Source organism: Mirounga angustirostris, unplaced genomic scaffold (genome assembly GCF_029215605.1).
Source record: "Mirounga angustirostris isolate CCGP_5_RB_7025 unplaced genomic scaffold, mMirAng1.0.hap1 SCAF_3, whole genome shotgun sequence".
NCBI lineage: Eukaryota > Metazoa > Chordata > Mammalia > Carnivora > Phocidae > Mirounga > Mirounga angustirostris.
This window is the reverse complement of record NW_026991711.1, coordinates 110,518,741-110,544,419: the sequence shown is the minus strand read 5'-3', so window position 1 is coordinate 110,544,419 and position 25,679 is coordinate 110,518,741. Positions and strand designations below refer to the sequence as shown.

Sequence of the window (25,679 nt, the reverse complement as noted above, 5' to 3'; positions counted from 1 at the left end):
CTGTCTCAAGATGTAAATTTCTCAAGTGGTATCAACAGCCTGGTGAGAATATTGCTTCTTATAGAGCTCTTTTACTAGTTTCAACACTGCAATATCAAGAATTTTCTTTACTGGAGTTCACAGTGAAATCCTCCAATAGCGTTTTTCAATTGAGGAAATACCTTGCACGTATAATAGCCCAAGGGAATTGCCTCGCTGGTGAGATTACCTCTCTACCTGTATAAATAGCATTGCATCTATAAATTGTCAAGAGGTAGATTCCGACGTGACTGTTGTTCAGAATAGGCAGGCAGGCAGTGATAGCCAGAGGGGGTCAGCACAATATAGGGGTAGCCCAGGAGCCTGCTTGCAGGTCATTCCAGTTACATGAATCCACACCTAAGTTAAAAAGATACAATTATGCTCAACTTCTGGATTCAAGTATACTAGGAAAAGAATATTTTAATAGCTGGCAATGGAATTTCTCTTAAGGGAGAAAAAACATCTTTTTTCTTTCTTTCTTTCTTAATGAAATGTTTTGCTGGACCATTTTAGTTGTGGGAAGAAAATCCTTAGAACACAGTCAGAAAAAGAGAACCAAAATCTCTGTCCAAAACATGAAACGAACTTAGGAAGGTTGTATGCAAAAAGAAAGAATGCAGAAGAGCGTTGGGGCAGAGCGACATGGTGGGAAGTGGGAGGCCCACTGGAAAAGACAACCCATGAAAATTTTTTAGCGGAGGGTATGGAGAGGATGACCAAGATACCCATCATTTAAGTTTAAATTTTGAATCATCTGCTAGGCTGGATGTGCTGTAATCTTTCCATCTTCCACAAATCTTCAGCAAACGTCTACCAAGTGTTATATCCTGGAGCGAGCTTTTGGAAAGCAAAGTAAAGGAATTGTCAAGGTCAGGGACCACTGGCAAGTGGTGAGACGTGTGTCAGTGGGGTTCAGTTGAAGGAGGAAATCAGAAACAACTGGATGAAAGGTAAATCCTTTCTGATAACTTGAGAGACACTGGGTTTCTAGTTTTATAAGGATTGGAGGTTTGAGCACATTTTATTTTAAATTTGATAGGAATGGTGATGGCAACTGACCAAGGAGATTTCCTAAGAATTCCCGGTGCCATCACTCACCTGCCTCAGCTGTACCTGTTTCTTCAGAAGAGCCTATGGATCCTGCCAGGAATGACTAATTCCAGCAAGCAACAGGACTGAGCTGTATGCTCCCTGTTCTCCCAGATGACCCTTCTGCCTGTGGTTTTGATTCTTGGTTCTGCCTTTCATTTCCCCTTGAGGACCAGAGCCCAGCTCTGAACCCCAGATCGATTGCTGGGGAGCTCAACTATCTTACCTAATTTTTGCCAGCTCCTTTTGGCTAAAGCTACTGTCTCTTTCTGCTCTTTACAATGGCTGTCTTCGCCTGTCCCCAAACACAGGTCACAGAGCCTTCCAAGATAGAGTTGGCCTACAGCTGGGCTCTCTTAGTCCCATTATGTGGATCAGTCTTTTCAGCTTGAAAACCATTAGTGACTTTCTATTGCCTGTTAGGCAAAATCCCAGTTCTTTACTAAGATATACTAGTTCTTTCATAACCTGATTCCAGCCTCTCACTAGTTCCCCTTCACCCCCATTCAATGTTCTCCATGAGCACTCACCAGAATATTCCTTTTTCTCCCAGTGGGTAGACCTGGCCATATTTCCTTAAGGTTGTTTGGACCAGGAGTGGAGGCTTGAACCAAGGAATGGGACCAAACACAGTGTCTTTCTTGGCACCCAAACTCGGTGTTAAGAAGGATGCTCCAGTGTGTGCAAATGGCTGTTAATGTAAGTTCTTTACAGAGCAGAGCATACGATTTGGATTGTGTAACTATTTCAATTCATGGACTAAGAAAAACAAACTAAAAAGAATGCCTTGGCTCATAAATCTTTTTCTCACCAAAAGTAATTATTAAACTTTAAATTGTTATTTATACCAAAATATTGAAATTATAATGACTGCAGAAGACATATTTCACATAAATGGTGAAATCAGGGTGTGTGGGTGGCTCGGTCGGTTAAGTGTAGGACTCTCGGGGTCCTGAGGTGGAGCCCACCCTGAGTCAGGCTGCCAGCTAAGCGGGGAGTCTGCTTCTCTCCCTCTTCCTCTCCATCTGCCCTTCCTCCTGCTCGTGCATGCACTCTCTCTCTTTCACTCTAAATAAATAAAACCTTTTAAGAAAAATGGTGAAATCAGTCAATCTTCCCGATGTTCCAAGAGAGAACTGGAGGTTGTACAAATCTAAAGAATTGATCTGGTTCAGGTCACCTTTAACCAGCGAGCCATTCTATTTATTATTGGCGTCTGCTGGGTGGCCAGTGATTACCTGAGAAAAATCCAAACTTCTAACACGCAGCTGAGGATTGGAATATGGCTTTTATTGCTTAGGACCCTGTAATACCTCACAGACCATCAGTGAAAGGCATATGCCTTCTGCATTTGACCAATTCTACATGATAGCTTATTTTCTACTTTGATCATAAAATTTTAACTTTCTGAGGCACAGATTGAGCTACTTCTAATACTCTTCTCAGAAGAAGTACCTGAGTACACATAAGAACTTCATTAGATTTCCGCCTTTAATGACTCTTACCTAAAACTTAACAGAGTCATTAATCTCCCCGAACCCCCAATTTTAAAATATATATGCTGCTAATACTTTCCATTTTTGTGGCAGTCTGATTTTAAGGTTTGCAAGACAGTAAACAAATAGGTTTCCAAAATCTTCATGAGATCACCATGAAGAATGGGAAGAATGTTTCCTTAATTTTATGCATTTGGACAGGTGCATGTGGAAAGCATATTCTAATCTTTTTTCAGGTTCCACACAAAGGGGATAGTGTCATTTCAATGTGTGAGACAAATTTCTATCTTCTCATTCTTAGAAATGAACATATAACCTATTATTTACGACTAGAGTTAGAAAGGGATTTAGGGCAGCACCAAGTATTCATCCTTTGTGTTCCACCATTTTCTACTCACATTGCTTTATTTTGTTCAATACAAAGTTGTGACTATGGAATGACAAAGCTGATTCCAGAAGGCATGTTTAAAATTCTGGTTATAAAGTTTTAAGCCTATCGTCTATAGAAGACTGTTTAAAAATACAAGTAAATATGCCAAATATGCCAAATTTTCAAGAACTGGGGGCATACAAGAAGATGAGGAGAAGCAAAAAGACAGCTAAAATACCATAGAAGCTCTCTTGGCTGACTTCTACTTAGCCAGCTCTCTATTTCCTCTGCAAAATATACTGACTAATGCCCACAATACACTGGATCCTCGTGGCTAGTTAATGACTCAACTGTGTGCATCGCTTCCCACTAGAAGGAAGTCCCAGGAGAGAGTCTCAAACAAGTTTATGCCAGTTGTACTTATTATTATAATTATGTAATTTAATTAAATATTACATAAGCAGATGAAATATGAGAGCAAAGAGGAAGAGAGTTGCTTTGGGGAGCACTTTCTTTGCCGAGAGGATAAATTTGACTCTATCTAAAATTACAAAAGGGTTTTCTCAAAGATGGGGGTAGGTCTGGGTGAAACCTTAAGGTCTTTCCCAAATCTATCATCATAGATATTTCTTGGGTCTTTTTTTTTTTTTTTTTAAGATTTTTATTTTTAAGTCATCTCTACACCCAAGGTGGGGCTCGAACTTACAGTCTTGACATCAAGAGTCCCATGCTCCCCGACTAAGCCAGCCAGGCACCCCTATTTCTTGGGTTTTAAAATTTTGCTTTCTCTTAGATTTAGTCCCTCATTCTATTTCTCATGATCATAGTTTCCAACTACCATTTCCCGAATACTTACTATGTGCCAGGCACTGTGTAAAGAGATTTGTTTGCATTATCTTACTTGATATAAATAGTAATAACTCTTAATTATTGAACAATTACCTTATGTGCTTGGCCTTATGCTGAGCAGATCATATATATTGTCCGTTTAATTCTTACAATACACTTATTTTTAGATATGCAAATGAAGTACAGAATGAATGAAAACTTTGTCTACATTTGCACAACTAATAAGTAAAAGACCTGGGATTGAAACTCAGCTCTATTTAACTCCAAAGCCTTCTCTCTTATTACTATACTATATTACTTCCACATACAGACTCCTTAAGGAGCTGTCTTATTTATTTTTGTAGCTTCAGTGCCTAGTTCAGTGCCTGTCTCACCATAGGGACTCATTAGTGTTACATGGATGAAGGAAGGCATGGATGGGTGGATATTATTTCAGTTCTGCTTGATGGACCTTGGTGTCAGTTTTCTAGAAAATGGGAATAAGAGATAGGAAACCTTCCTTATTTATAGACACCAGTGCTCCTTAATGTGACTTAAGCTTCATTTACTTGTATTGATTGAAGTATTATGGTAAGAGATAGGATAGTGATGTTGGGAAAATAAGAGATTGTAGCTATAATTTATTATTGTGGACACATGGATTTTTTTTTCTCTTTCTACTCATCATTTTTTCTTTCTTCTGGTAAGACCATCTTTGGGGCAAACTGTCTCTACCCCACTCCCAATCTCTGTGTTTTGAGTGGAGTTGACCTAGTCCTTGGCTCCAGGGATGGGCTTGTATCCCACATCTGACTCATGAGAGCCCTGCCAGAGTGAATGGATTAGGAACAAATATGGAATAAACAAGGGATCCAAGCCAGGCCAAGGAGAATTATTCCTGGGAATTTTCTATTCCCACAACGAAAGAGAAGTTTACTTGCCCCTGAGGATGCTAAACTGGTACAATACAATCCTGCTGCTACCATCTTGCTGCCAGGAGGAAAGATTTTAAGTGAAAATGAGGCTAACCAAGAGATGATCAGTTTAGAGATGGAAAGAGGCAAATTCCTGGCAATACCCATTGGGCACTTGGATCTAGTCATGTCCAAAGTCACATCTAATCATTGAACTTTCAGTTAAGTAACCCAGTGAATTCTCTTTTTTGCCTGACCTGTTTGATTTAGACTTTTGTCGCTTGCACCACACTTGGCATGTCTCAAGTACCTATAGAAATCTAGGAAATGTTTTCATAATGTACATAATTGGGACCAAATGGATTGATCCAGAAACTATGGCTTGTAAATATTTAGGGGAGAAAGAGAAATTACATCTAAAAGAAAGCAAAACAAAACAAAAATTATGCATAAAGCTGAAGCCAATATTTGGCTTTACTATCTTAGCCCTACCTAGTGTTTTAATTTTGGTGCTTAGTAACACATTTTGCTCTTTGATTTAAAAGAAAACTCACTAACCTGCTAAGTAAAATAGCTTGATTAAGAGAGAATACATAACATTTCAGGATCTGTGTTTTTTAGGGCTGTTCAGAGAAAGTCAGAATATTGAGGAGGAATACCCCCCACCATGTTTTAAAATTAATTCTTTAATTCAAGACTTCTTCAAACAGTATTTGCTTCCTACTCCCTTGCAGAACACACACTCACGTATACATATCCATGCAGAAACAAATCCATTCAGGTACAATCTAACTTGCAATCAAGAACTGCTAAAATAGGACCTTTATCATCAGCACAGCACATCCCAAAATGTCTTTGTAAAATAAATCAAATTATATGAGTTAATTGATTCCAGGCAACATCAGCAAGTGCAGGTGGAGACTGAATAACAGGATGTTTATTAATGAAGTACTATTAATCAAAATTGACAATACCAATTCCTATTTGTTGTATTTGAAAGCTACCTGCAGTGGTTATAGATATATTTGCTGAATTTTAAAACGTAGTTTTGAAAAGCAAGACAAAGGATATCGTCACACATGGGATTTTTTCGCTGTGGATTTTGGACTACTGATATTTAAACACTGAAAAGATACTCCTAAATGCAATTTGACAAGCAATGCCAAAGATGCCAGTGGTAATTAATTAGCACTTAATTGAGACCACAGAACAACAGGACATAGGAATTGGTACCCAGTGCCATTTCCCCCTCAGGCTCCATCTCATGAGGGTCAGGAGTGTGGCTGCACGCTGAGGGTCAGTAAATAAATTGGGAGAACACATTGACACTGGACATTTCATGATGGATCTCCTTCACCCTTTTGCTGCCGCCCCTGGCTATCTGTGCCGAGAAAAGGACTGTGATTGTTTGAAGGGGAAGTTAGTGTTCATGCACATCTAAACCAAGGTGAGCACTGCCCTCATATCCTAGACTAGTTAGGCTGGATATTTCATGAAAAGATGAAGCTTATGAATCAAATATTAACATAAATGAGGGTAGGCCAGGATAAAAGCAAGTTAAATTTAGAATAAAGATGTATTTGAGTGTGTAGGCTTTGTTAGGTTATATTTAAATTTTTCTTGCAAAATAAACTTAGATCAGACTATTTTTTTTAAGAAAAATAGATTATAGACACTATTATTACAGTTTGGACTTCTATGGTGACTGTTAAAGACTTTGAAGACTCCCCAAGATCTAGAACCTCTATCTTCGTAGATAGGACCATTTAACAAAGAGGAGTGAAAATTCTTGCTTCATAACTCCATAGACTGAGTGAATAAAAAAAAAATGGAAATGAATTCTTCTAGTCTCTGAATAAATCTAAAAATAGTTTCTGACTGAAAATTTATGGTAGCTTGTCTTATAACACATGAGTTGGAGACATAGGTTTGTTAAACTTGTCACAGTGTTTTCTGAAAAATAAAATGGGGGCAGTTTTAATTTTTCTATTTTAGAATTGAAATCAGTAACTGGAGGTACAGTTCACTGATGCAACTAGAAACTGATATCTGGGTTCTTGAGTATCAAACCCTCAATCCACACAGATTATATTACTTTTGAAGGGCCTTTGCTCTCCAAAATGGGCTCAGATAAAGTACAAATGTCATATATACATCTGGAAAAAGACTCTTCAGAGATCTGCTTTATTTGGTCACACACATGCCTGCAGTTAAAACAAATCAGATATCCATCCTTTCAACACTCTTAAAAAGGGCTTGACTCTGATTCTTTGGAGGTCCTTGAGAATTTGTCGTAGACAATAATACCCACTGACAAAGCAGAGGGCAATGACAATTTGGTAAGAAATACTCTCTCCCTTTTCCTAACTGATTCCCTTTCCATGGCTCATTCACTGAAATAAGCTGGTTCCCATGAACTGAGAGTCGCCTTAATGTCACTGCTGCTTACCACAACTGGAGAAATCTGAACAAGGCCTTTCTTTATTAAAATTGAGGTATTTGTGTGATATGACTGGAGTAGATCAGTGGATCCCAGCCTCCATTACCATTAGAAAACACAACTGAAGGGGGCCTCAGAAATAAAATGTGCTTCTCTTTGTTGTCTTGATATTAATTTGCCAAGAAACTTCAAGGAAACCGTGTCTTTCAGTCTTAGTCAACCCTCATCTCTCTGTTTTAAAATATCAGTTTGCAAATCTTACGGTGTTTGAAGAAAAACTCATCTTAAAACTCAGATATTTGTACTGTTTACTGGGATTTTTTTTAATTCTATAAAAATCTCAATATCTTCCATTGGCCTCTAAACTCTTCTGATTTTAATACTGACAGGTTGTAGCTTTAGGTACCCTCCTGGAACTCCACACATTTCAGATCTTCCCTGAAATACAGCTTCATAATTATAGTCTTATGCTCGGCTGAAATGATACATGAGGCCACGAGCCACCACTTTTATCCTCTCAGTAAACATTTCTGAACTTGTTCTGTAAATTTGAGCACCAATTTTATTTTCTTAATTAATTTTATTATGTATTAAACTGATTTATACTTCCACTGTAGCAAATAAAAGCATTTACTGTATATAAAACATGCATTCAATATAAAAAAGTTAAAATATATTTAAAATGAGTAAGAAAACAAGAGCAGAGGGAAAATAAGGGGTGAAGTTAGTAGAATATTTAAGATGCATGCTCTAAAGTTCCAAAGGCTTTGCCAAGTTTGACTGGAGACTTGCTTCATTCCCTGTGAGTCATATCACTTCCAGGTAGACTACCAGTGATCCAATTTACTGCTAACATCTGAAAACATTTCTGTTTTCCTTGTACTTTCTATGTGACCGCATCTGTTCAGAGGCACCACGATTCAGAATTTCTTATTATTTTCACTTTTGCAAGTCAGGCTGGTCCAGGGAACAGGTTCCATATTAATTTACTTATTCATTCATCTATTCATGAAATTCACAAATATTTAGTGACTTTTATGTGCAGGTTACTCAGACAGGAGACAGTTTTGTGTAGAAGTTAGGCATAGGATCTTTGGATTTAGACAGACCCACATTCTAATACTGATCCCACCACTTTTTAGTTGGCTGATCGAGGAAAAGATGTGATCCCTCTGGATGCTAGATTTTGGCTACATCAGTTGAGCATAATGCCTATTTTACATGCTTCCTAAATTGAGATAATGTATTTTAAATATCCAGCAAAGTATGGGACGCATGGCTAGTGCTCAATAAATTGTGTCTATTCATCCTAGCATTCCGGAAGAATTAAAAAAGCACAAGGATAGCCTTTGGCCTATTACATTCACTGTGCTGTATGTAAGTGTCCAATTCACCTGTATAGTTGTTCATAAGAAGGGCTAAGAGTGAGAGTAGGGAAGACCTCTTCAGATAGGGCCAGATCTCCGATCAACCAAATCTTAAAAGAGCTGGGCACTGAGTCAGATTCTTTGAAGAAGTGGTAGAATCTGGAATGGGCAGACAGTATAGAGAAGAACCTGGATAGGAGCAGAAGAGTGTGGGCCAACAGTTCCAGACGGGGATGCAGACAGTACAGTGGCGTTGATGAGAAAATTCATTCGTCCAGGGGAGTGACACATTCAAGCATGCAAGTAATGGTTAGAATTCCAGGTAGAGTTAAGACAGTAAGGAAGTACCAGCAATTTTTTTGAAAGGAGACCTCTGTGAGATAGTATCTCCTTTGGAAACTGCAACTCTAAGAATCCTAACTCCATTTAACTACCCAGAATAACTAGTTAGATGGAGCTCAAGTGCCTTCAAGGTGGCTCATTTCCATTTTTTTTTTTCCCCATCACGAAAGTAAACCTGTGCTATCGGACCTGGAACTGGCCAGATGACCTGGGACTTTCCCAGGTTTGCTCATCTTTGAAATGAGAGGATTGAACAGTTTCCCTTTGGGCGCTGACATCCTCAAGACCTATAAAGCATTTCCCGGTCGAAAGTGAAAATAAAAGGTTAGATGCTCACGGTGGCTGCTGTACCTCTACTTGCCTTTTGGAGGTCTTTGGTTAAACTCCCAGATGTCTGCAAGCAAACCTCTGCACGCTGAATCATTTAAAAAAAGAAAGAAAGAAAGAAAGAAAGAAAGAAAGAAAGAAAGAAAGAAAGAAAGAAAGAAAGAAAGAGAAAAAGAAAAAAGTCTTTCTTCTTCTTCTTCTTCTTTTTTTTTTTTTAAGGAGTGGCCTAGGTGTTGATTGAACTGAAATTCCACAGAACTAAAACCAAAACCAACTCCTTCCCCCACCCCCCAAAACAAAAACCTTCCATATGCGTCTCTCTGTGAAGCCACTTTACTACTTCCTGATTTTAAACTCAAGAGTTACATTTTTAAAGAGACATCGCACATTGGGATATAAACATGTGAAATCTAAATACGAAATATAATAGAGCAGCTTGAGCCATGCTGGTGCAATTTGAATTTTTGGATGTTGTTTTAGTTTAGGGTAGTCAGGCATTTTTGACTTTTGAACTCTGTTTTCTAGCTGGGCTGCTATAACTTGGTCGGTTTCGAGATGAGCCCAGCAGCTTCTTAGTGGCTTTAGTTCACTCATTTTCAGAAGGCGCCCCATTCTCTGCTTTGCAGCATCCTTCCTCTGAGAAGCTCGGGATATTTAAGCCTCAGAACAGCCTGATACACAAGGATATAGAGTCTTTCCACATTACCAACTTGAGATAGCGAAAGACAAAGAAATATTGCATATTTTTCTCCAACACAGGAAACACCCTTTTGTGATTTATGGATGATTATATTGTGTGTCTAGGCCCAACCTAAGCCCCCAGCTCTGGGGATCACGTGGTACTGTCCAGGGTGGTGACCAGTGCTAAGCCCAGAAGATGCAATGAACATCCTTCTTACTTTGGCTGCAATAGGGCAGCTCCTATTTTCTGAATTTCTACTCTATTATTTCCTCCATCATGTTGAGAATGATGTTCCTATGTTTCCAACAATATCCTTAAAGTAGATTTCTATACCTGATGGTCTTGACTTTTCATAGAACACCCCAAGTAACCTAACTTTTCTCTGCCTCCCTGACTCCCTTGCCTCCTCTGATCTACTGAGTCCAATTAATCTCTATTTCTACCTTCCAGTGATCGCCCATGGTCCCACCCCATGTTCTACAGCCCCTTCCAGTTTATGATTTCTCCTTCCCATCATCACAAAAATTCCTGAAATCATTCTTCTTCCAAAAACAAACAAATAAACAAAAAAAACCTTCGCTGGCTAAATTCGAGACTAGGCAAGATAACTTTCAACAAATTCTTTCTACAAATGCATTTGGTCACTTTGATTTAAAACAATTGAAATAGTTATTTCATTAGATTTTTAATCTGCATCTGGATTACCTCTGCTTTGTTGCCATCTGTCTTAGTTTATAACTTCCTTGAGGGAGCAGGATGTGTCAAATGCACTTTCAGATGGCTTTGAAGAGGACTATAAAAACTTGTTCCCTCCCACAAATATTTATTGAGTACCTACTATGTGTCAGACACTGGACCAGGTTCTAGCGTTACGGGAATGGACAACACATATTCACCACCTCAGAAGTTGTGTAAAGCAGAAAATTCTTTCAGTAGAAGGCAGAAATATGTAACGATGATAAAAAAGTCAGAAAACAAAAATGAGGTGGGCCAGGCAACGGTCCTACTGGAAAATGTGGGTGGCCAGTGAAAGTTTCTCCAGGGCTTTTCAGCTTGATGAAAAACTGTATCAAACTGAATGTCAAGCAGATTTGACTCAGGAAATAATGACCATTGAACAATATGCAGAGCATGATTGATTTCTACTTCCTGCGTTGCTTAATAACCCCTTTAAAGTGTTATTGTAGTTGCCCTTGACGAGGGCAATTCATTTCCATTTTCTGAATTTTAGGTCCAAAACTATGTATTTGCTTTCTTGCTTTTTTCTTGTTTTTGTTGTTGGTTTATCAGAACAACACTCTACAAAAGCTCTTTGCTAAATTTCTTCGGCTATTCAAGTAGCAGGGTAACTCAGGCAAGTTTCTCTTCCCCTTTTCTCAAGGTAAGCATGCACATACAGACACCCACCTTCAGATTTTTTACTGGCACATCAAGGCGGGGCGGGGGGGGGGAGGCGGGGAGGCGGGGACTTGAGTGTCATTTAAGTCTCTGCGAAACTGAGACTGTAGCTCTGTGGCTTTGACAGTACTTCCCAGTGCTGAGTAGACTGCTGGGATTCCACAAATAAATAATAAAAATAATAATGATTTTTAAAGCATCTGGAAACGCTGAGTTGAAAGGCGTGGTGTAAGTGCACTGTTTTATCGTGAAAGTGATCTCTCCTGCATTATCTGCTTCTAATGGAGGGCGGCAGTAATGGAGAGCGAGGCACTTAGGCCTGGAGACCAGGGGTCCCTGAAGGCGGGGTGGAGCTCGGGCCGGCCCTGTGGTGACACTTACTGTACTCAGTAACTGCGTCCTTGCAGTCTAGCGAGAAGGTATGAGACAGTCATGTTGCTGCTGTTGTTCCCCTAAACTTTCGAAAGTCATCTTTGTTTCTTATTGATGGAGAAGGTGACTGACAATCATACTGGAAAAATACCACAGATTTAAAAATACTAATTCAACTTTCAGTTTTGGTCTCAAATCAATAGACACTTGGTGTGGGGCATGTCAGCCACACGGATACGAAAATATCCTTGGTCTCTGTCATGGGCTGTATCCTGTACCCCCCAGCCCCCAAATTCATTTGCTGAAGCCCTAACCCGCAGTCCCTCAGAATGTGGCCATATTTGGAGGTAAGGCCTTTGGTGATTAAGTTAAAATGAGACATTAGGTGAGCTCCTATTCAATACGATTGCTGTCCTTATAAGAAGAAGAAATTGGGACCCAAAGCGCCAGGACTATGTGCCCACAGAGGAAAGACCATCCTGGGACATAGTGGGAAGATGGCCATCTACAAACCAAGAAGACAGGTCTCAGGAGAAGCCAATCCACTGACACTGTGCCCTTGGATCTTTAGCCTCCAGAAGTGTGAGAAAATGAATTTCCATCATTTAAGTCACCCAGTCTGAGGTATTTTGTTATAGCAACCCCAGCAAGCTAATAGAGTCTGGGATTATCCAGATTTAGGATTCACACCGGACCATACAGTACAATATAGAAAAAGATATTTTTCATACAGTATTAGTCTGAATGCATTTCCACCCATGTCCATAACTTTAATTATAAAATGAACATAACCTGTATTAAATTATGAATATGTTAACATACTGAATGGGGATGCGAAAAATAAGCACCAGATTTAGGCTACATAGGCATTTGAAGGTAGAGTAAAAAAATCTGGTTTCCTTGACCACATTGTCATAATATGCATATATAACAGTTTATTGAATCCAGGCTGTGTAGACAACCAGAAGAACTCTGGCTCCATACTGTCACAATGCATGCCCACAACAAAGACTCAGGGAGAACAGCCCCTTTCATTCAATCTCTCTAAGTATTACCAACACGAGAGCTGAAAACCTTACCTCTGTCTGAAGTATATCTATGTATCCATGCATAAGTTATTAACTGGGCTCCCTGGGCTCTGCTGCTGAAAATATTAATATATTCAAATCTCATTCTAGCTACTGCAAAAACAGTACATCAGATCAATGCATTAATATCCTTCTTAGACAAAAAAAAAAAATCTGGAATTATTTTTTAAAGTTTCTTTCTTATTCCTTGGGCTCCTGCTGAAATATAGGTGATATATGGCCTAATAAGGTAAAGTGGCCAGAGTGGAGGGTTGCCTGCAGCCATAAAACACTGTTTATTTGTACTTGAAATACAGCACTCTTTCCTGAGGATTATGTGCTGAGTACTGTTCCTAGCATCCAATGGCAGAATTTTTTTTTTTTTAATTTTATTTTCTTAGACATTTTGCCTCATGGAAACGAAATGAACTGTACCTGAATGCCCTCTCATTGAAGAGAACGTGACTTTTAATGTGTCAGTCTCCTCATGTTCACAGGCAGTGCGTGCATCCTGGACACAAATACAGCCTTGAAGGAGTTGGGAGGCAAAGCTTTGCTAAGAACCGGCAAGTCAAGTGGGAACCCGGAGAAGTCAAGGCAGTGATGAGAGGGGTCATCCTTGCGACTTATCCCCTTAGATGATGGCTCTGCATTTCTGGGTTCCCAAGTTAAGAGCTATATATACTGACCGGCCTCTGCACCATCCAGCTTTGCCTCTTTGCTATTGGTTGCACTGAAGGCCTTTTATCAATGACAACAAACCAAGTAGGTGGTCTTCTACCTCTTCCTAGCTGTAGGAAAAAAAGAAGTGACATAATTTTTCACAGCCTGAAATAATTGTGGAAGTACAGATACTGGTTGGGATCACTATGAATTATTAGTGGAAAAGTGGGTCTCAGAAGTACGTTACATGTGAAATATTTTTCGTCACTTGAACATGTGCCGTCCAGAGCTGGCCCTGTTCTAGCCGTCACAGGGAACAAACATTTCACATTCACAGATGCTCCCAATTTGGTGCGGTTTGGAGTGTAATTTAGATCAAACGTCTCCATGTAAATGAGTCAGGGTTTCTTAATTAGGTGCCTCTAAAGCAAAACCTTGGACCACATCAGTAGGTGTGGGTGTGGTGCCCACAATACTGGAATCTTTCCTATAGACCAGGCTCTTAATATCATTCAAATAGAGCTTTTTTTTTTTTTTTTTGGTTTTTTTTTTTTCAGGCAATAATAAATCTGCAGATGGCATAGACAGAAAGACGCTACTTCAGAAGAGCTGTCTAAAAACACTGCCTCTTTGGCAAATGCCTTAAAGTAGGTCATTCTGCTGTGATTTAGCTTTTTCTTTAGATTTGATTGCCAGCTTTTTGTTCCCATTACAAGTAGGGTGCATTCCAGTCCACAGACTTGTTCTTAATTTTTCCAACTGGTATTTGTTTACTAGGATTTGCAGATCTTCATACGAAAATGGCCAATATCCTGTCACAGTGCTAATCATGCACTTGACCACAAAACGAAATGGATCCGGGTGATAATCTGGCAATGCTGAAATATTAAATGCCTTAAACACCCAGTCTTCCCACAGCAAAACTGCATTGATTTATACGGGTAGGTTTGTTGAAATAATTGTCCCATCTTTTATACATGTGAAAAGAAGAGGTGACAGGATGTAAATGGAAAACTTTTACAAGCCATATAGCAGTTTGTATAGATATTCAGGTTATCTGCTTTTATACTTGTCATTGTTTGTGTTTTTTATAGGGGGAAAAATCATTGGGTCCCATTTCCCTATCGAGGCTTTGGGATTTACATGCAGAACCCCCTGCAGCATTAATGAGTCACCTGCATAAATCCCCTGGCAATCGATGGGCACATAGACCTTGTTTTGTTATATTAATTATTCCTCACAGAACCTTGACACTGACATTAAATGAGGCCTTAAAAAATCTTGATGAAGGTCTTAAGGTATCTTTTACTGTTCAAATATTAGCATTGCAAAAACTATGTCTAAGGCATTATTCATTTTGTGGTACTGAAGGGAAGGAGGGATGGAAATAAGGGCACAGGGAGTGAACTTTCTGGTCTTAACTCTTTATTGCCTGGAGGCTGGTTTTCCTAGGGCTGGGTTATCATCCTCAAATTGTGATAATGATTAAAATAAATATTAAGATCATAATAAAAAAAAATACTGAGTACGTTGTTTTCTCCAGATTGGTTTTGAATATGGTGTCTCCTCCACAGGCCAAGTTTTGTCTTGGCATGCTGGTGTTTTCAGGTGAATTCCAAAACGTCAGTTAAAAAGGAACAACAAAGTGAGCTCTGGAGAAGAGAGGAAGATTATTGGCTAGGTATGTTGCAAGATGGCCTGGTAAATACGTACTTAAGAAACAGACTGGGGAAACAGTTTGGTGTGCAATTTTCCTTCAGACCAGTAAACTTTTACTTAGAAAGCCCAGAGAGTATAAGGTTCTGATGATGCAAATGTTCTGGTGAAAAACACTTACATTATATTATCATCTGTGGATTAGCAGTAATCAAACAACACAATTAATGTTAAAATTACAATGGACACCATGTTGCCATCCTTTGATAATTCACAAGGAACTTCTGCATCTTGAAACTCTCATTAAGGAACTTGAGTTATCTCTGTATTAGAGTGTGGTTATTAGATAAATGGGTGGTTATTAGAGATTTATGACTGGTGGAATGGCAGCTAATTGAAATTTGTTTGGATCTTTTTGTAGTGGAAGTTATTTGTTGAGTTATAGTATTTGATGGTAATCTCTGGGTTTTTATATTGCCGATTATTCTGAATTAGCTGTTTACTTTCTACTTTGCTTCGCTTCGCTGGTTAGTGATTCTTATTGGGCTTGTCCCTAAAGGGACATTTAATACCATCCTGTCTTTAGGCTCTAAACTCTTTTGGTGAGTGCATCCACTTACACCACTTGAACTTCTAACCCTAAAACTCTGATTCCCAAATCCACATCTTCTTTAATATCATACTTTTTACTTACCCACCTGCTAAAATGATTCATTAAATACCTTCTGTTGTTGCACTAGCCTGTGCTAGTTACAGAGGGCACTACCAACTCCAAGAAGAAATGATTCCTGCCCTCAAGGAATTAGAGTTAACCTACGATGAGGAAAAGATTAACTACTATTTTACAACTGGCTGGGTAGGGTTGTCAATGGTTGCAGGAGGAGCTTGGGGCAGGATGCCTTCATCTCTTTGGTGCTCTACAGTTTATAATGGGTTTATTTATAGGTAACTCTGAAAGAAGTCCTTTGAAGTGTAGGTATCATGACCTCCTTTAACACAGAAGAGGAAACAGGTGCTCTGAGAAGCTGTGTTATCCAAGTGACACTATTAAAGAATTATCGCCAGGACACAAACTTAGGTTTTTCTGGTTCTGAATCCAGTGATCTCTCTACTCTCTCTCTTGGATTTAGTGCAAGATCAAGTGTCTGGGTTGGATGTTCTGCTTGGATTTCCAAACCTGTCAAACTCTAAAATAGTATATAGAATTGGCTTTTACTTTCTTTATCTCATTCGATTACACACACACACACACACACACAGCAAGGTAGGTAGATTTAAGCATTATTCCCATGCTGAAAATGACCACACAATGGCTGAGAAGTGAAGTGACAGACCTAAAGTTGTCCCCAGGATGGGGACTGGAATTCACTTCTTCTGATTCTCTCAAACCATCAGAGGTAAATGCCTGAAACACTTCCTACCCGCACATAACTATTTCCAATTAGATTCCAATTAGTTTAAATAGTTTTCCAATTTTCCTAGGATGTGTTCTCAGCATACTGATTCTTTTAAAGATTTTATTTTATTTTTTAAGTAATCTCTACACCAGCGTGGTGCTCGAACTTACAACTCTGAGATTGAGTGTTGCACGCTCTACTGACTGAGCCAACCAGGCACCCCCTGATTCTTTTTTTTTTTACTGTATCTTTTTTTTTAATGTTCTTTTAAAATAGACATCTGCCATTCTTGTTTCCAACTTTACAACCCGTTGTCCCTTTTTTTTCACTTGGAGCAAAAGACCAATTTCTCACAAGGGCCTTGTCAATGATGTTACTCCCTCCTCCTCCTCTCCCCACCTCCTCTTGGCTCCTGCCACACTGGCCTTCTTGCTTTGCTGTAGCTTGAAGACACCAAGCATTAGGTGTCCTCTCTGCCTGGAATGCTTTGACTCCAAATATCCATTTCAATAATGCCCCATCTTTTCTCAAATCTCACCTCCTCTCCAACGGACCTTAATTATTACTGCAGACCACCTCACACCCCTCTTGATTCTCCTCCTCTGCCCCACTTTCTTGAGCTCCCTAGCAACCACCATTTTCTAATATGTGTAGTGTTTCCTTGTTTATTATGCATATTTGTTTTATTTGTTTATATTATATGTATTGCATAAACTCCATGCTAGCAAAATGATTTCTGTTAAGTTTACTGATGTATCCTAAGTTCCTGGCATCTAGTGGGTGCTCCATCAAAGTTGACCCAGTTTCTACCAGTGACATCTCCATTCTCTTTAGTCTACTAATTGGACACCCTGGCAGTGATTTCAGTGCTTTCCAGTCATTCATCCATTATATCAAACCTATCAGCAAGTACTCTTGACTTCCGTGAAAGTCTGTCTAGGCATTACGCTCTTCCTACAGAGCTCCACAGACAACACGGGAATAATTGCTCTCTGGTCATGGCAAGATATCCGCTCAGTTTAACTGGCTTTGCTCTAGCCCCATTCTTCAGCCCTTCCACCGCTAAGTCCATTTTCATATGACTGTTCAATAACTTTGAGATACTGAGATACTATTCAATTTGAGATACTTAAAAAACACAAGTTCTTTACCCCCTTAATAACCTGCCTTGGTTCCCGATGGAATCTGGGACATGAAATTCCAACTGTTCTGCAGGTGCACCCATAACCTGGCTCCTCCCTGCACCCAAGTCTCGTCCTCCTTTGCCCCCTGTCATGGTTAGTACAGGTTGCTCACAGCCACATCCTGGCTTCCCTTGGCCTTTCTCAAGCTGACCCATGGAACAATCCTGTGTTTCCAAAGTTCCACCTGTGCATCAAAGCCTGGCTCAATCTCCACTTTTCACTGAAGACTTCTCAACTCCTTTGGTCTATTTCTCTCTGTACCTACAGTTTAACAGTTAATTATTCTCTACTCTCTCTTTCTAAGTGTTTTGTCCCCTGTTAGATTAGTAGCTCTGCAAAGGTAGAACTTTACACTTCTGATTTTATACTTCTTTTATCTTCCTAGCTCTCCCCAGTGTAGTATGGAGCACAGAGTAGACACTCCATAGATCCTGTTGATTCCTTGATGGATGCTTATATTCTTCTCCTTCTTGTATATATACTTTACCATGCTGGCTTTAGACAGCTGAGCATTTCAAATGATATATTTTGAATGATATCCTAAATTTATATATCTTTGGCAAGTAATAGCACTTTTGCAGCTATACTGATGAGCTATATATTAGGATAAATGTATATTTAAACTCCAGCCTTATCTAGTTTATAGCATGTTTACAGCGTGTCTAAACGTAGGAACTCATACTCCTTTCACCAGGGATTAATTGGGTCTTGCTTTTTAAGGGTGTGTGTGTGTGTCTCTCCATACATCTAAAGTGAATTCTATCATTAAGAAGTCACAAAATATGTAGATATTAGTATAAGAAGCACTTAGGAAATAACTAGATAAAGAATATAATCATTAATCCAACTAACAATTAAATCTTTAATGGTATATGCAGGTTTTAGCATGAAAGCCTCTGTAGCAAGCAGCAATAAATTAAGTATGCATAATATAAGCTTAAAAATGGCCCATTCTTTGATGTTTTTCAGCAACTCTGATTCTATTTTATGAAGCTTTGAAGCAAGATTATCACTCCCTTCACTGTCCGTTGGTCAAGCTTTGAAGGTCTGCATTCTGCTATCTTGTCTTCTCTTGATTCATCTTGAAAGACCATTTTGGTTCTTGGGAGGTCATCACAGACCCCTGCTGGCCCGTGTATCTCTGCTACAGCACTAACCAGTGAGTGGCAAATCCTACCACTGTTCAAAGTAGGTGTCTCATTCATGGAACGTGTTCAGGGATCAAACGCTGTGTCTCCTCCCCACCGCAACCCAAGAGTAGAAGCCATTTCATGAGTCGATTTTAGGACTGGATTGTCATATTTACTATTTTGGACTCTTGTGTTTCTGTTCTTTAGTTCCTGGGACAAATGAAAGTAGACTTGATTATTCTGGGTGTTAAGCTCATCTTAAAGTCCTCTTTCTCTTTGCCCAGCCTCTGCTCTCTGGTTCAGGGAGACCTCTTCCCTCTTCCCTGTAAGAACTGCCTTCTGAAAGTGTGGTTCCTAGATCAGTAGCACCTGCAAGCTTGTTCTCTATGCAGAATCTCAGGCCCCATCCCAGACCCCCTGAATCAGAATCTACATTTTTAACAAGATCTCTGGGTGACCTGATTTGTAAGCACGTTCAAGTTTAAGAAATCCTAGTCTAGAACTTTCTGGACTGCTTAGGCCACAGTAGTGCTGGCTGAGGAGGCTAGGAGACTAGGAGGCTGAGGAGACTGCACAGCCTTCGCAGCTCCCACTGTCCACCACATGACCCACCCAAATGTCCCCTCTCTTTCGAAGGCCCCTCCACCCCAGTACTTGAAAGCCTATTTTAGCCTGGGAAAGGTGAATTAGTCACATGGTACAAGCGCACCTGTGCCCATAGAGGGCGCCCGCCCCCCCTCCCCCCCAGCCAATTAGTTGACACCATTAAGCCCTTCTGATGGAATCTGGGTTGTGAGAGGTGAGGCCTTTTGGATGTGCTGCAGGATAAGGGCCCTTACCACTTGTGGTCATTAAAGTTCCCGCGGTGCTTTTTGTGAGAGAAGGGATTGTTAACCTCCGTGTCCTGGCTGACTTCCAATCTGTGTAATTGCATGCAGTCTACCTAAGTCCGCTCTGTAGTTTCAATTAGGTAAAGTATTGTTCACTTCTTGTACTAAACTGCTGTGTTGTGTGGCTACAGACTGCTAATTAGCTGGTGTTTTTCAGGTGGCTGCGTTTGTGATGAACAAAACGTCTCTGTGGCCATCTCCTCCCTCCCCTACTATCCCCACCTCCCAGGGTCTCCCGCATGACCGCATGCCTGTTTTCTCGGATATTACCATTTCTTGGACACAAGTGCTTTGGGATCAGAAATTCCTAGAATGTGACAACGAACATTTCTTTCGTTTCCCTATGTAGCCACTTGCTTCTAGGCCCACCTAGCCTATTATAGGGTGTTGGAGGGGAAACTTGCACAGAGAATAGCAAGAATGTGGTAAGGGGTGAATCAAATAGGACTTCCTCTGCCAAGCTGAAGGATAAAATCCTGTCATTGCCAGGGAAGTATGAATTACTTTAAGAGCTTGGCTCTCTAGGAATTGGTTATTTTCAGTGTGCTATGAATGGAGAGTGAGGCCAGAGAGAACAGGGCATGCATTTTATTTCTCCCTTCTTGCTAGTTAGAAAAATAGAGTGGGGCATGTAAAGCACCCATAAAATGCCTCACTATCTCTGTGGGGGATCTCCAACCCTAAGCAGGAAATGTGGCACTAGGAGAGGGAATGGAATCCCCTTCCGATGACTCAAAGGTCAGTACCAGGGAAGCACTTATGACCCCGGAATGGCAGTTGGAAGTGAAAAAGAAATGGAAAAAGATGGGTGAGCAGGGGGCCAAGAGGAAGACTTGTGCTCTCATTGGAGAAGAGTTGTGTTTTTAACAGTAGAATTTTTCTGGGATGCGAAATGATTGCTAAAAAAAAAAAAAGTGTTCAAATGGGTTAAAAAAATCAGATTTTAGGTAAAATATCACTTTGCATATCTTTTCACTATGTGAGGAAATCTGTTCTGATGTCCAAGCACAGAGACACAAATTAATTAGATCAACATTCCTTTACAGCAGAGGTAATTTCTTCTTTCTTTTCGTATCCCAAACATGGTGGGAAATAAAGGAATTCATTAGTGAGTGAAATGAATGAATGAGTGAACAAACTGATGAAGGAAGAAGTATTTATTAAGAGGTGTGTGCTGACTGTCAGTTCATGGAGAACCGGAAAAAAAAGTGTTATTTGTGTTGGAGTGCCAGCACCCGTGTCTTGCCTCCTGCCTGCTACGGCTCTGTCCCCGAGTGTTCTACTTGTCTCTTTGAACGTGAGAAAGAAAAGAGCAGAGGTTTCCTCAAACAGATGGATCCCTATAAAGACAGCGGCCCCAGTAGGGCGGGCTGAGGAGGCAAACGTGGTTTGCCAATCTCACGAGAAGAGGAGGGTCTGGAGCCACAAAGTTGGGAGTGGGAGTGAGGTGAGGGACGTGAACTTCGCAGGGGTCAGGGAGGGAGGCCTCACAACTGAATGACGTTCCCAGCTCCTAGGGGCTGATTGTCATCCGGGTAAAACTGTCTTCGTTTCCAGCTCCGTGTCTATCATGATAGTTACTGGGTATATAACTATCGTGGGTCCTGGATAAAGGGGAGATTGATGTAGGCAGCAATACTTGAGGGTGAAGAGACTTCTCAGAGTGAGGGGAGTGGGAGGAAGAATTTAAGGATGATGGTGATATAAGGCCGGAAAGGCAGGGGGGCAGAAAAAGGGAAAATGTAAGAGAAAGCCTGGTTAAAAAGAATGTGCATATGATACAGAAGAGAAGAAATTACTGGAAGTGAGACACAGTCATCTCTACACAAAGGGTGATATTTAGTAAAGTTTCTAAGTTCTGCATGTATCTTCAACTTCCTTTGTGCACATTAACAAATTCACCTGAGGAAAAATTACAGACCAAAAAAATGTCATCGAGGCAGAGATAAAACAGACTTAAAAATTCTAATCTTAAATTTGAGCTCCACTGTCATACAGACGGTTTCAAAGGAGATTTTCCCAATGTCCTGATCCAAACAGCCCCTAAATTCGTTTCCTTGTTCCCCAGACGCTCTCATTCCAGTTAAGCCCATGATTTCAGTTGTGCATCTCTTCAAAGTCAAGTGTGCGTTGAGTCTGCCACTGGCCACAGACAAATTATTATTAATGGCTGAGATTTCCTCCTGTCCACTGCTAAGTCCCATGCTTTCTCAGCCCAGACAATACCGTCTTGAGATCAGAAATCTCATATATAATCTGCACTTTTTCTTGCATGCAGGGGGAAAAAAAACCCAACAACATGGAAATGTGCAGCCACCCCGTGTTAACTATTCCTGGATGTCACCCTGCAGCTCTAATTTCTGCTTTCTCCTCTGCATTCTGGGTACTGCTGCTGGACTTGTCAGCACCTTGTCACGGCTTCCTCGTGCGTGGGCTACCATCGGACTCTGTGTTCTTAACAATTATCCATAAAAAAACCCCCCACAGAATCCTTCACAAGTAAACACACACACACACACACACACACAAATATATACATATACAGGTAAAAAAAAAAATGAAGCTACTTTAAAAAATTTAGTACCCTGAAGCAGGTGCTATTTGTAATGCTGCTGTGTTGCCTCATGTTTTCCAGTCCTGCAATGCTCTTTTGTTCATGGTGTGACAAGGATGTGGGGAGCCAATATGATTTAACTAAATAATACACAAATGTCAAGAATACTTTCATGTCTTGTGTACAGACCAGAATAAATTACTCCAATGGAATGTTTTGCTTTTCTTTTTTTCAGGGAACGACCCCACAGTTTACAAGGAGCTATGCTGACAAGAAATGGCTAAGAAATATTATTTAAAGTCACCTCTTTGAATGTAGTACTAAATGGCTGAGAATTTCACTCGGGTTCAAAAGACAGAGGCCTGCAAAGGAAGTTGACAGGCAGGCAGCAATGAGAAATGCATCTTGTCCTAGAGTTCATATGGGCAGTGGGGAGAAAAAAAATAGGTCCGGTAAGAAATGAAAATGAGGAAACTCATTCTCAGAATTAAAGGTGAACTGAAAGGAATTGGCAGCTGTCTGGACATGCCAGCCAGAGAGGCCACGGTCTCTGATACACGTGACAGACCGAGAGACAACTGCAAAGCTCCCCAAACAACTCGCCTGTAGGGCTTGCCAGGAAGCCAGATGCTGCTTCTGGAAGAATATCTTCCATGGTTGGGCATCTGGGTTCAGCGCTTTCCATTTAAAGAGGAGAAAGAAGGTGGTAAAAGGCAGAACCATCGTTGCCTTTTAAAAAACGTGCTTTCTCTAAGGGTGCGTAGACACACACACGCACGCGCACACACACACACACACGCAGCATTAATGAACGTGGATTTGGAACTTGTTTCTAAAAAGAACCCCAGGAATCAAAGTTTCCCTGGTGCTTTTTGGGTGCAAAGCAATGTGTTACAGGGAGACAGAGAGAGAGGGAGAGAGGGAGAGAGGGAAGGAGAGAGAGAACAGACAGCCAGAAAACCCCTTATATAAATATGTCAACTTACAAATTAGTTAGGTAATTTTATTTAAAGAGCTGGGATTATAGCTGGTGTTCAATTAAAAAAAGGGAATTCAAGGGATAGGTCTGTGCCTCTATCATAGTTGGCTGGTCTTTCTCACTCTTTGTTTTACCATTCCTTCTTCCCTGGAAACACAATCGAGTATTGGTATTGGCAAGAAAGCAGAGTGTGGTCTAGTGGACTGGAAATCAGGTGACTTGAGGTCTGGTTGATTTTTTTTTTTCCCCCTTCCACTTTGAAGTTTGCTGTGTTTCTGCTCCGTTAAACAGGAGAATCAAATTTTTTATATACTTAAGAGCAGAGGGCAAATTCTTGTAATCAAGATCATTGTTGTTCGTTTGCTTCACCTAATGCTCAATAATTCCAGGTGGTAGGAAGTCAAGATTAGATCTGGAAGCAGCGATGGTCAGGGTGGTTTCATAGGAGACAGGAGTGATAAAGATTCTTTAGTTTTGTAGTGGGAGCCATGACAGGAGATGTGAAATGAAGTTTTTCTATTCCAAGATCTGTTACAAATCCCAGACAATTAAGAAATCAGAAGCACTGACAACTCACCTTGGACGCCAGTGAATTTACCTCACAGGCTCCAACACTGGTGGGCACTCACACATTCCCTAACCAAGGCTCCCTCAGCAGGGGAAGCCTCTTTGACCACTCATTCATTGTACTCAGGGTCTCTTAACATGCAATCTTAATATTAATATTGTTTCTCTTGCAATTACAGCTGCTTTTCTCTTCATCATGATGAAAAGATAAATATCAGGTGAGGAGAGAGAAACTTGACAGGAACAGCTTACTAACCAATACTCTCAATATGGAATATTCCCTGGTTCTAGTCTGAACTATATCAAGGTGCCAACTGGAACCATTACTGGCTATTAGATTATTATCTTCTTATTCCGTGAAGTCATGTTCAACAAAAATGACTGAGGATCTATAATGTTTGGGACACTGTACTAAGCTCTGGGGATATAGCAGGAATCAAAGTGACACAAATTCCTACCCTCCTAGAACCTATGATCTAATGGCAGAGGGCACCCATTCAGTTCTTTATAATTTCCATCTTTATCAGTATTTTTCAGGACCTCATTATGCTATAGAATAACATTTTTTTCCTGCTCGGTTATTATATTTATTCCTGTGATTTCTCAAGAAGCAAACGATGAAGGATAGAACAGTAGCTGCTCATTACCAGAAATTCTGCCTGATGTCCCGTTACCACGACAATTTACTAGCCCCCCTGTGTAGAAGTAATAATCTCAGCCAAAAAACATAAGACCTCTGCTCTTGCCAAATTTTCTATCACCATGTGTGCCATTCTCAGACTCTCACCCCAGCGTCTTCCTCTTTCAATGTTAGACAACCCCAGGAATCTGTCCTCAGCTCTCTTCTGGCTTCACACTGTCCCTTGGGGTTATTCATGACCTTACCCCATTCCACCTTTAAATTGATGACTCCCAAATTCATACCTAGATCCCAATTACCTTTCCTGCATTCCCAACAGATATTGCTTATCTTCAAATGGAATTCGCTAGTGAACTATCAAGAATCCCACATCACATCCCCAAACTTTCAACTTCTTTCATACCTCTAATTTTATGCTTTTCCTCTATGTGAGTTGAGGGTATCACCACTCAAGCTAGTCCATAACTTGGGACTCCTCTTCTTCCTAACCTCTTGCATACCTTTGGTGTGCATGTCCTATTGAATCTACCTCCTCTGTGCCTCTTGCAGCCATCCCACGTCCTTGTTCCTCCCATCACCTCCTTAGTTTGGGATCTCTAGCTTGTACCCTCACGACTGGTTTCACTATCTCTAGTGTTGCCCTCCTACAGGCTATCCTTCACCCTTCCAAAGACTGTGATCTTTATAAATAGAAATCCCATCATCTTATCTCCCTGCTTCTGACCCTTCCATGATTTACCTAATGTCTAAAGAATGAATTTCAAATTCCTCAACAAAGCCTGTGAAAGGTCCTTCATGAGTTAGCTCTAGCTCACTACATTCTAGGCTTACGTTCTCCTACTTCTTTTATACTTGCGAATCCTCCAATCATGCCAGAGGATTCGCTCTTTCTTCACCACACCATAGTTCTCCTCCTCCACACGTCTTTGTACCTGGTCTCTGCTTGTGCTGTCTGCCAAAACAACATCTTTAAAGATAGCCTGTTCCGTCTCCTCTGGGAGGCATTCTTTGGTTTCTCTAGGCTAAATTCCAGCTCCTGGTTGGGGCTCTCACAGCGTCTTGCAACTTTGCACCGTATTTATTGCAATTGTTTACTAATTTATCTATGCCAGGAGACCATAGAAGAAGTGAGGGTAGGAGTCCTCCTTATGCCTCTAGCATTGAGTTGAGGGGCCATCAGACTTTTTCTGTAAAGGGTCAGATAGTAAATATTTTTGGCCTTGTGCAACTTGTCACAACTATTTAACTCTTGCCATTGTAGCATGAAAACAGCCATTGGCAATACATAAACATATGGGTGTGTGTG

The 25,679-nt window shown here is 40.4% G+C and overlaps 1 protein-coding gene across 3 annotated transcripts in view; it reads right to left on the bottom strand.

Annotated features, from left to right (window-relative positions):
• ARHGAP15 (Rho GTPase activating protein 15) overlaps nucleotides 1–25,679 on the bottom strand; it is a 600,173-nt gene that overhangs the window by 27,608 nt on the left and 546,886 nt on the right. The window contains exon 14 of one of the 3 annotated variants that reach the window (XM_064586464.1): nucleotides 14,982–15,028. The exons of the other annotated variants lie outside the window; for them this stretch is intronic. Within the exon in view, the coding sequence (XP_064442534.1) occupies nucleotides 15,004–15,028 (25 nt within the window). The 3' untranslated portion in view covers nucleotides 14,982–15,003. Of the gene's footprint in view, nucleotides 1–14,981; nucleotides 15,029–25,679 lie in introns of those variants that run through there. 3 annotated transcript variants of the gene reach the window in all.